At 44.1% G+C, this 10,866-nt stretch overlaps 1 protein-coding gene across 1 annotated transcript; it reads right to left on the bottom strand.

Moving 5' to 3' along the window:
* Positions 1–1,228: 1,228 nt before the first annotated feature.
* Positions 1,229–9,490, bottom strand: tm2d3 (TM2 domain containing 3). Its single transcript, XM_070555157.1, has 6 exons — positions 9,332–9,490; positions 8,864–8,965; positions 5,979–6,139; positions 5,700–5,874; positions 2,285–2,360; positions 1,229–2,196 (listed from the first exon to the last, which is right to left on the bottom strand). The coding sequence occupies exons 1-6, from the start codon at positions 9,435–9,437 to the stop codon at positions 2,031–2,033; spliced, it is 786 nt and encodes a 261-aa protein (XP_070411258.1). The 5' UTR covers positions 9,438–9,490; the 3' UTR covers positions 1,229–2,030.
* Positions 9,491–10,866: the final 1,376 nt, after the last annotated feature.

The following is a 10,866-nucleotide window of genomic DNA, read 5'->3' as shown; positions in this document are numbered from 1 at the left end:
AATTCAAACCATCTCTTCCATCGATCATAACGGGCAATGTGAGATCACTGGCCAACAAGATGGAGGAACTCCAAGCCCTTTCAAGGACTCAGCCAGAGTTTCAGCAGTTTCGGAACCGCTGGAGGAGATAATGCAAAGAAGGATTCTCCAGAGAATCAAGAAAATGATGGACAACCCTGAGCATTCTCTTCACAAGACTGTCCGACAACGGAAGAGTGTCTTCAGTCAGAGGCTTCTTCAGTTTGGCTGCAACACTGACCGCTACTGGAGATCCTTCCTGCCAACAGCCATTGTAATATACAACAACTCTTTGATGACTTGATTATTATTATTATTCTGAGCTACTACAGCAATCAATTTCCCTCTGGGATTAATAAAGTATTTTTGAACTGAATTTGAATTAAAGCCGATTCTCTAAACCAGGGGTGTCAAATATGCATGAATCCAGCCCGCGAGATGGTTGTGTAAACTTTATTTTCATACTTTACAATGTAGAGTGAAAATAAACTTATCATTGTGAGCAAGTTTTCTCTGTAATTAGTATAAATAAAACAAAGCTGCGCTCAAGGCCCACACAAGAACTTGAATCACATCCTGAAGTTGGCCGCCACTCAGGATGTGACTTCTGATGTTGATGTGCTGGTGAAAGCTAAAAGATGTAAAGTAAAATGAGTCAAATATACTTTAAGTGCTGCATGGAACTGATCTAGCCATGTGATCTGTAAGCTCTTTGAATCACTAAGGAATGTTTTATTTCATTTATTGATTTTTTTTTCTTTCAAATTTTCAAGTACACTTCAGGTGTTGTACTTGTACTATTTTGGATACACTGTCCTCAGGCTCCAGCCTTGTTTTATATTGATTGTATTAAAACAAAGAAAACAATCTGAAGTTCTTTTTAATTTACCGGTCCGGCCCACTTGGGACTAGATTTCCCTCAATGTGGCCCCCGAGCTAAAATAAGTTTGACACCCCTGATCTAAACCAACCAAACACACACACACACACACGTACGTTTGTCTTGCTATACTTGTGAGAACCCTTCACTGACTTCCATGTATTTTTGTGACTTTACTATGCCTAATGCCTAACCCTATAAGCTAAAAAAGTTCTTTGATTTCACTGTGAGGACCTGGCAAATGTCCCCATGTTAGAGGTGAAAAGTCAAAATGTGTCCACACCGCTGATGCGAGACATGCACACACACGACTCCAGCGTGTTCAACATGTACGAGTCATTAGATTTTATTTACAGAAGTCAAAAATGAAACATTTAGTCCAACCAGAGAACAGATGAACACCTGACATTAAAACAGAACAGTAGTAGTTGGTCTCGGTGTAAATAACACGTATGGCTCACATGTATGTGTTTGATTAGATCATCAGCAGGAAGCTGAGAGGATCTGCTGCAGCTCCAACACGTCTGCAGCGTTTCGACATCGATCATGAACAAACGTGGAGTTTCCGCTGCAGCTGGTGAAACCGTGTGGATTATTTCTGACCCACCGGGTTTCAGAAGCACTCGCTATACATTAAAGCGCTCACGCCCCAAAACATCAATATTACCCTTCAACTTGTCCTCAGGAGTGTGGCGTTGCCACAAAAAGCTCCGTCTCCTTGGTAACCATTTGACCCTCGATGCATCTTAACTTGTGATGGATGAGGAGCAGTGAGTGCTCGGAGGTGACGGGATGTCTGACAGAAAGGAGCTCTGCAGGAAACCAAAGCCATCTATCAGCAAGATGGGTCCTAACCACCGGTTGGACCAAACCAACGGGATAATCACCGGCTTCTCGTCCTCCTGCACAGTCTTAACGGGAGAAGGGCGCAGGGTGACCGAGGCTGATCCGGGCACTTATGTAGGCAGTCGCTGCTGGAGGGAAGAGGAAAACACCTCCTGCTAGTTAGCAGATGGGAAAGAGGACGTGCGAAGCGGAGAGCGAGGGCAAGCGGATGTGAGAAGAACACGGCATTTCAGAGCGTGAGGTGGTGGAGGAGGTCGCAACCCAGCGACGTCTCCAGGGACTGGCTTCAGATGTAGAGGGAGCCGTCAGCGGGGCCCACGTAGCCGACCCCTATCAGGAGAACGTCTATCAAAGTCCAGATGCCCAGGCCTCCGAAGCTGAACAGTTTGCCCAGACCCTCTCTCCACTGGCCCAGATAAAACCGGTCTGCGCCAAAACCACCCAGAGTGACGCTGCAGCGAGAAATGGAGGGCACGGGTAACATCAAAGACTACATCTAGGTGGAAAACAGTTCAGCTTGCAACACCCTAACTGGTTTACCTGAGAGCCAGCGCCGTCGACCACTTGTATCCTCCGGTCAAGTTACAGAACAAACGTTTCTGAAAATGTCTTCTGCCTGCCGGAGGAAAGCAGAGTCAGACGTAAGGAGAGAGGACTCCGATGCGTTTGTCCCTCAGAAACTATCTTTAATTGTATTTCTCTACACATTAAACCAAAGAAAGATCCGTTAACACGGGGCGACGGTGGCGCAGGAGTTAAGTGCTCGCCCCGTAATCGGAAGGTTGCAAGTTCGAGCCCCGCTCAGTCTGTCGCTGCCGTTGTGTCCTTGGGCAAGACACTTAACCCACGTCGCCTGCTGGTGGTGAACAGAGGGACCGGTGGCGCCAGTGCTCAGCAGCCTCGCCTCTGTCAGTGTGCCCCAGGGCAGCTGTGGCTACATCGTAGCTCATCCCCACCAGTGTGTGAATGTGTGTGTGAATGGGTGAATGACTGTGTTGTAAAGCGCCTTGGGGGGTTCCAGGACTCTAGAAGGCGCTATATCAAATACAGGCCGTTTACCATTAAAGATCCACTTCTACACAGGGGACTCAACTAAAGAGCAAGTCACCCCCAAATCAACTTTTTTTTTCTGATAAACTATATAAATGTGTGTCTAATCGTGCTGCAGACACGTGTAGTCAGTAGTTTTGCACTTTAGTGCATTTGAGGCCCTGTCCACACGTAGCCGGGGATCTGCCAAAACGTAGATATTTCTCTACGTTTTGGCCTGTCATCCACACGAAAACGGAGTTTTTTCACACGAAAACGGATCTTTTTAAAAACTCCGGCCAAAGTGAAGATCTGCGTTTTCTCCGTTTTGGGTGTCTGCGTGTGGACGGACAAAACCGGAGTTTTAAGGTCCGCAACGTCACTTTCCACGACAAAAAATGCTGACATCACGTGTGCGACCTGTGTTTACACTAGCCGACAGCATGGAAGCCCTCAGAGCTGCGCTCTGTCACTACCCGATCCATCAATTGTCCAAGTGCTTTCTGCTTGTTTGTTTTTGCAAGCGGAATTACTGCTCCTTGCGGAAGACCACAGACGAAGGACGAGGTTAAGAACGGGGGAAGTACTGCCGCCTACAGGTCTGGCATGTCCTTAACAACTTATTTATCCGGGTACGTGTGGACAGAGTTTGTTTTTAAAACACGGTGGTGTGGATGCAAGTTTTTGGAGGGGCGGATATTCGTTTTCAAAAAACCCGGCTACGTGTGGACTAGGCCTTAGTTAAAATTTAAATTTTCTACCTAAAGCTGTCAGTGTTGTGCCGTTGTCAGGTAAAAACTCTGCACTGCATTTGAATTTAAATCTGCCATCGCTATTGGCTAAGAGGTACCCTAGAACGTGAGCTGGTACCATATGATGTCACAATGTCATTGTGAGCCTGTGTGTGTGTGTGTGTGTGTGTGTTAGCGGCTCCGCCCTCTCGGTCTGCCAGGCAACAGCATTTGTTGCCTTTTTCAAACAGGAAGTGGAGTAATACTCTGGTAGGGGGTGACTTGCTCTTTAAGGTTAACTAGAATAAAACACAGAATTTCTGTAGTTTTCTGTCTGTTACTGTGCTTCAGCCTACGCTCTTCTTCATCACTAGCATCACATTTTGTGTCTGACGACATGATTTATGTTTATCTGGCAGATGCTTTTATCCAAAGCGACGTACGATTGTTAACCTATAGGGCACGTTGTGATCGGTGGGGGAAACTGGAGGAAACCCACGAATACACGGGGAGAACAGGCAACTCCACAGAAAGGCTGCAGCCGAGTTTTGAACCTGCAACCTTCTTGCTGCGAGGCAACAGTGCCAACAACTGTGTCGCCATGCACTCCACTGATTTGATTTATGGTTCTTTTAGCATTTTGGTGCCTCCTCTGTCGTTTCTGAAATAAATCTGGCTTTGACACACGAGACAAACACAGGGCTTAAAATCTAACCCAAAATAGTCTAACAAGAAAAAAATAATAAAAGGAGAAAGAAATAAAACATTTCAGGATCCGCTTGTGACCGTTCTGCAGCCCCGACATTCAGATGGAAATCTGACGGCACTGGGAGGAATCTGAGGAATCAAAAAGCTTTTTTTTTGTTCTAAAATAAAAATGTTTCCTAGTAAGCATGAAAGGAAAAGAGGCTTTTAACAACATGTTTTGAAATCAGTAAAATTAAATTAATAATTGAATATTTTAGTTTTTAACGGAAACAGAAATAGAAAAACGACTCAGAGGTCCATTAGCAGCTTAAAGAGCAAGTCACCCCCTGCAAGAAATTACTTCACTTCCACTTCATGTTTGAAAAATGCAACAAACGCTGTTGCCTGGCAGACTGAGAGGGCGGCGCCGCCAACAAATGCACACAGACAGGTACTGTGACATCATAATGTACCATCTAACGTCATTGTGTACCTCTTAAGCCTGATTCATGCTTCTCCGTCAGCTCCGCAAGGGACAGACACGCACGGATTGACGGAAGCGTTTTGCTCTTTTACTTCTCCGTCTCCTGGGGAGTGTTGCAAAGCAATTCCACTCCAGGACAACAGAGGGCGTAGCGCTGTTCTGTGGTATCCTGTCATGTATCGGTCCAAGACAGTGTGTTTATATTGTGTTTTTTGTGTATAAGAGACTTTTTAACACAGACAAATTTGTCTCTCTTCCTCCTCCACCTCTTCATGCGCTCCCCACCTCTAAACCCACGTTTCCTGTCATTTCCGTCCACAAATAAAACGCTTGCGGCGCATCTTTTCACTCCTCCAGTCACGGGGGAGTTAAACGTTCATGTTTTTAGTTTTTTCGCGAGGTATTCTTCAAGCTTCTCCGTGTCTGCTGCTAGTTATTCTCGACTCTCTTTATGTTTTTGAGGGCGCGATGGCGGTGGTGTAGACAACAGCGGCGTCCTAACCAATCACAAGCTTGCGTTGTCCGTCTCGACGCACGTTTAGAAAAGAGAGCTCGACTCCGTGCGTCCTTGTGGAGCTCTCCAGCAGGCCTGCAAGGACGGATAATGGCGTTGAATGTCTCCGCACTGACGCAGACGCAGAAGCGTGAATCAGGCTTTAGCCAATAGAGGCGGCAGATTTCAAATCAATTGTAGTGCCGAGTTTTTACCTGACGGCGGTGCAACACTGACACTTTTAGAGGCAGAATATTTAAATTTTAACAATGATGCACTATAGTGCCGAATTACTGACTACACATGTCTGCAGCCCGATCGGACACTCACTTATATAGTTTATCAGCAAAAAAAAAATGTTGATTTGGAGTGACTTGCTCTTTAAAAAGCTTAAAACTCTCGTTCACAGAAAACAGGTACCAGTTCAAACGAGAATAAACTGCACGAGAGACTCTGAAAAGGACTTTAACAAGCTGGTAACTCTGCTGTAGTGAAACTCAAAAAGGCTTTTCAGTAGATCTGTTATCGTACCTAAACAATGCACGTGGTCCAGCACATCACAGGTGGTGTTGTAGCGCTTTCGCGGACAGGAAACCGTCATACAGTTGGTGGTGTTCAAACAGCTGTACTGAGACGGGTCCAGCTGCCAGCAGAACTGACAGATGATGGAGAGGGTGAAGTTGGTTTGCTGTTGCCCTGACTCTCCCTGCAAAAACACACGGGGGTAAGTTCACTAAACAGAAACAACAACCGGATTTAATCTGTAAAATTAGCAGGTGGGGGTTTTAAATCGAGCACGCTTCTACTCACGATGCACTGGATCCCTTTTCTGGGTTTACAGGTGAAGGAGGCCTTTTTGCCGTAGGTGCAGTTGAGATGGTAATGACACTGAATGCATTTTGCTGCCAGACGACTACACAAAACTCCACTTGGACATTCAGCAGCGTAGCTCTCTTCGTCAGCTGGAGGCACTGAAAACACACCCGGAGACGGAACCAGAGTTTACAACCGCGACAGACGCTGGGTGTCCGCGCCGATGTTGCTGCTCCTGGTGCAGCTGGCTAATCTGTAGTGATCTACCTGATCTTGTGCTTAAAACTGTGAGGGAGAGTGAAAGTTGGCTGTTGTAGGGTCATTTTTAACCCGTAAAGCACTTTGAGCTGCCATCTTTGTATGAAAAGCACTTACAAATAAAGTTAGATTGATTGAAGACCACAGTGTAATTTTAAGATAATCAACTTCCTTTTAGAATTGCTTGTCAACATGACAAAATATAAATGTAGCTGGGTAATTAATTAAAACTTAGCCTTTAAAGAGCAAGTCACCCCCTACCAGAGTATTACACCACTCCCACTTCCTGTTTGAAAAATGCAACAAATGCTGTTGCCTAGCAGACCGAGAGGGCGGAGCCGCTAACTAGGGCTGCAGCTAGCGAATATTGCTGTTTCCTGGTCAGGTGCTGCAGCATGGAGGATGTGGTGGTGTGGTAGGCTAAATCGATTTTACAGTATTTACACTGGACTATGTTTTCCGTCTTACAACGTGAAAAATGGTCCCTCACCTTTGACCGAGGTCCACGTTGTCCGCCATGGCTTAAGAGAAAGTTAAGTTACATTCGCTACTCGCGTGTGCATTCAGTGCAGTGTGTATGTGCATCACTTATTTCGGTCCGGGTGAAACATGACCCCGGGCGATTGCAAAGCCATGAATTAATTAAACATGAATTAAACAAAGACTCGAGGCAGAGAATTTGACTCGAGGCTTTTTTGTACTCGAATTATTTGAGATGCTCGAGGAATCGTTTCAGCCCTGCCACAAACAAATACACACACACACAGGTTCACAACAACATTGTGACATCATATGGTACCAGCTACTGTTCTAGGGTACCTCTTAGCCAATAGCGATGGCAGATTTAAATTCAAATGCAGTGCAGAGTTTTTACCTGACAACGGCACAACACTGACAGTTTTAGGCAGAGAATTTAAATTTTAACTAAAATGCACTAAAGTGCAAAACTATTGACTACACGTGTCTGCAGCACGATTAGACACGCATTTATATAGTTTATCAGGAAAAAATAAGTTGATTTGGGGGTGACTTACGCCTTAGAGATAATTAAAGAATAATAGAGTAAATCCATCCATCCATTTTCTGAACCCGCTTTGTCCACGCAGGGTCGCAGAGGGTAATAGAGTAAAGTGGTTCCTAATTCATTTAAAGATATTTATCACTTGGGACAGTAAAAAGAAGTTGTAGCAGAACAGCTGACGCTTTTTATGTATTATTACTTCCACAATGTTTTACAACCCTCTATCCATAACGCTTACTACATAGGAGCGACTGTTGTATTTAGTGTCTTGTCTTTTTTTATTTTTGCATTCTCTGTCAGTTTTGTACTCCTTTGCTATCTGTATGAAGAAGAAGAAAAGATCATTTCTATAGCGCCTCTCAAGATTAAAAATCACGAGGCGCTTCACAAAAACAAAAAACGTAAAAATATAAGAATTTAGGAAATGGTTAAAAATATATTTAAAATGAGCAAAAAATAGACAATTGTGATTACAAAAATGTAAAGAAAGAGAGAGAGAACAGGAAAGAGGGAAATCGGTGGATCCTGAGGAAGGTGGAATAGGTGGGGAGAGCAGAATAAAGAGAGAGAGGTGAAGAAGGTCATACAAAAGCCAGCTTGAACAGGTGAGTCTTCAGCTGCTTTTTAAAGGAGACCACTGAGTCCACTGATCTCAGGCTCAGGGGGAGAGAGGTCCAGAGTCTGGGGGCCACAGCAGCAGATGATCTGTCACCTTTGGTCTTTAGCCTGGTCCTGCACAACCAGTAGGCTTTGATCACTGGACCTCAGGGACCTGCTGGAGGTGTAGGGACTAAGAAGATCACCAATGTAAGATGGTGCTTGTCCATGTAAGGCCCTATAGACCAGAACCAGGATCTTGAAATGAACCCTGAAGTTGACTGGCAGCCAGTGAAGCTGGAGAAGCGGGGTGATGTGGGTGTGTTTGGAGGACTTGGTCAGAAGCCGAGCACAGGCGTTCTGAACCACCTGTAGACGGTTCAGGGAGGTTCTGCTCAGACACGTGAAAAGAGAGTTACAGTAGTCTAAGCGTGAGGAGATGAAGGTGTGGAGAACTGTCTCAAGTTCAGAGCGGGACAGAATGGGACTCAGCTTAGCAACGTTCCTGAGAGGGAGGAAGGAAGAGCGAACAAGAGAACTGACATGAGAATCCAGGGTGAGAGCTGGGTCAAAGGTCACACCAAGATTCCTGACAGAAGGTCAGGAATCTTGGTGTGACCTGCGATAATGAGCTGCGGTAATGCAAACATTTCCCCACTGTGGGATCAATAGTCTTGTCTTATCTTATTAAAGCCTGTATGACTGCCCACCAGCAGAATCCAATAACTCAGACCATTTAAATAATTGTGTGACATGATGCAGACCCACTTTGGTTATATGAAAAAGGTCAACACTGGACGCTTGACAGAAACAACTGATGGAGGCTTCATTAAATATGTTGAAAAGATGTAATCACTGACAAATTTGATGTCTTTTTATCATTGATTTGAATAGAAAATAACCACGATGCATTAAGTATTTTTATGCGAAAATAAGCGCGTGCTAGCTCATCATGCTACACCTCTGCCACCAGCTTCTAGATTACAACCATAGCTGTGTTCATTACCCGAGGCAGCTGCTGGGACCGCTGGGCTGGTGATAACTGGTCCATGTTGGGCTTCTCTGGCGAACGTTGGCTCTTGGTTAACATGAGGGGAACTGAGATACCCTGGGGAGGGGGAAGACATCAAAACTCAGTCTAACATCTTCGGGTTTTTTTTTTATTAAAACACACTTTAAAGGTAAACAACTATGCTGGTTCCCATTGAATTCACCTCAATATGAAAACATATAGCTCAGAAAAGGTGTCTGAAGCTAATAACTACAACCAACAGTGGTAACAGAAGCAAAATAAGACAAAGATGACAAAAACGGCCGTTAAATGTGATATATAAGAGTTAAATAATCAATATTCATGATATAGGTGCACAGTTGCTAGGTTAGCACGCTAAGTAACGCTAACTCTGCTATCAATAGCCGTTTCCGACCGAAACCTGATGTTTTGGAATCAATGCGACTGACTTTGGGAACACACCGTTAACGCACTGCAAGGCCAGGTCCATAAACAGGATGACAACGATGCCGTAGTGTCTTAAGCATTGTCCTCGGTCTGGTCTCCATATCTGGCAGCTAATAGCCATTGTTGCTGCGGAACAAGACGCTGCAGATGCGTTCAAAGCGTGTAGGACAAAAGACCTCTGCTCGCTTCTGGTCTTTAAAAGCCTCGCTTCTGGTCTTTAAAAGCCTTTCACATGGAATATAAACAGTTACAGGATTTTTGTAGATTTTCAAATGGCCTAAAATATGTAAAGCACAAAAAAAAATCAACTATTAACTGGAAATAATCAAAAATGTTTCTGAAATTATTTGTGAGAGTGTTTGAATGAGAGTCGTGAAACTATGGAATAGTAGTCTGGGTCATTGAACTGGTTTTGGTTTCACCAATGAGTGTAAAAGATTAGGAGTTTTAAAATGATCTTTAACAAATTTGTCATTAAATCGTACAAATCTGCATGAACACAAAGATGATTAAAAATCTGGATTTTTTTGTTGCTTTTGTTATTCAACAGTTTTGATTTTACTGTTTGTCCACGGTTTCTTAAATTTCTAATACAAAAATGGGTTAAAACAAATTAAAGGAAAACTAAATGTAATTTTTTATACAATCTATTATAATCTGTCTATAATTAACAGGAGGATTTGTTATTTTAATGATTATTCTTCCGCTGCTTGAATGGCAACCAGGTCCCCATAATCCTGGGGTGAATATTGAAGCCGACACGGAGGTGGCAAAAATTGCAGTTCCACCCTCATCCGCTAGGGGCTGGCACCAGAAGTTAGCAAATCCTCATTGACTCCCATGTTAAAAAAGAACATTTCCCAGCAGAAACAAACATGTTTACAGCCTGGTTGAAAAACCTTTTTAGGTTTAATAAATCTAGTTTACATTCATGACAACTCTGAGGGGGGTGAATTTTTTGTAACTCTTCTGTTTAAGTGAAATTTAATGCTTGAAATTCTGAATAATCAATGAGCATCCGACCCACGTGACTTCAGAGCTGGCTCCGGAGAAAGGCCTCAGCCTCACGTTAAAAGATGCTCGGTCATTTTCGACTCTCTGAACTTTAAGCTAAGGTTATTGACTTTACTAACAGATCATCCAAGCAGTTTCAGATTCTTTTTATCACTAAGTAAAATTATATTTCAGTACTTTATTTTGCTGGTTGAATGGGGGGGAATGTTGTGTCATTTAACTGCTTGGTCAAACATGTCAGTGGAGCTGTAAAAGAAACTTGAGCAGGTGCCCGGCTTCCCCTGTCTCCTGCCCGGGAACAGTTGCTAGAGCAGGCGGCTGGCCATCGCGGCTGGCTGTAGGCCGCAAGGTGAACAGAGAAAATGAGCCATCAGAACCAGGAGCATCTCACGACATTATTATTACATGTGTAGAACCTTCTATCGCTGTGCCATTGAGAGCATCCTCACTGGATGCATCTCCACCTGGTATGGCAACAGCACCGCTTACAACCGCAAAGCTCTCCAGAGAGTAGTGCGGTGTGCTGAAAGCATTAT

This window comes from Nothobranchius furzeri, chromosome 9 (genome assembly GCF_043380555.1).
Source record: "Nothobranchius furzeri strain GRZ-AD chromosome 9, NfurGRZ-RIMD1, whole genome shotgun sequence".
In the NCBI taxonomy this organism is placed as follows: domain Eukaryota; kingdom Metazoa; phylum Chordata; class Actinopteri; order Cyprinodontiformes; family Nothobranchiidae; genus Nothobranchius; species Nothobranchius furzeri.
The sequence above is the reverse complement of the archived record's forward strand: the minus strand, read 5'-3'. Positions and strand labels throughout refer to the sequence as shown.

What these genes read in the sequence shown, in the direction of transcription:
- tm2d3 (XM_070555157.1), bottom strand. Translation starts at nt 9,437, where the DNA reads ATGGCTATTAGCTGCCAGATATGGAGACCAGACCGAGGACAATGCTTA. An exon ending in GAAAAGGGATCCAGTGCATC is followed by an intron (nt 5,875 to 5,978) that starts GTGAGTAGAAGC and finishes GTGTTTTTGCAG; the next exon opens with GGAGAGTCAGGGCAACAGCA. An exon ending in TCGACGGCGCTGGCTCTCAG is followed by an intron (nt 2,197 to 2,284) that starts GTAAACCAGTTA and finishes TTCTCGCTGCAG; the next exon opens with CGTCACTCTGGGTGGTTTTG.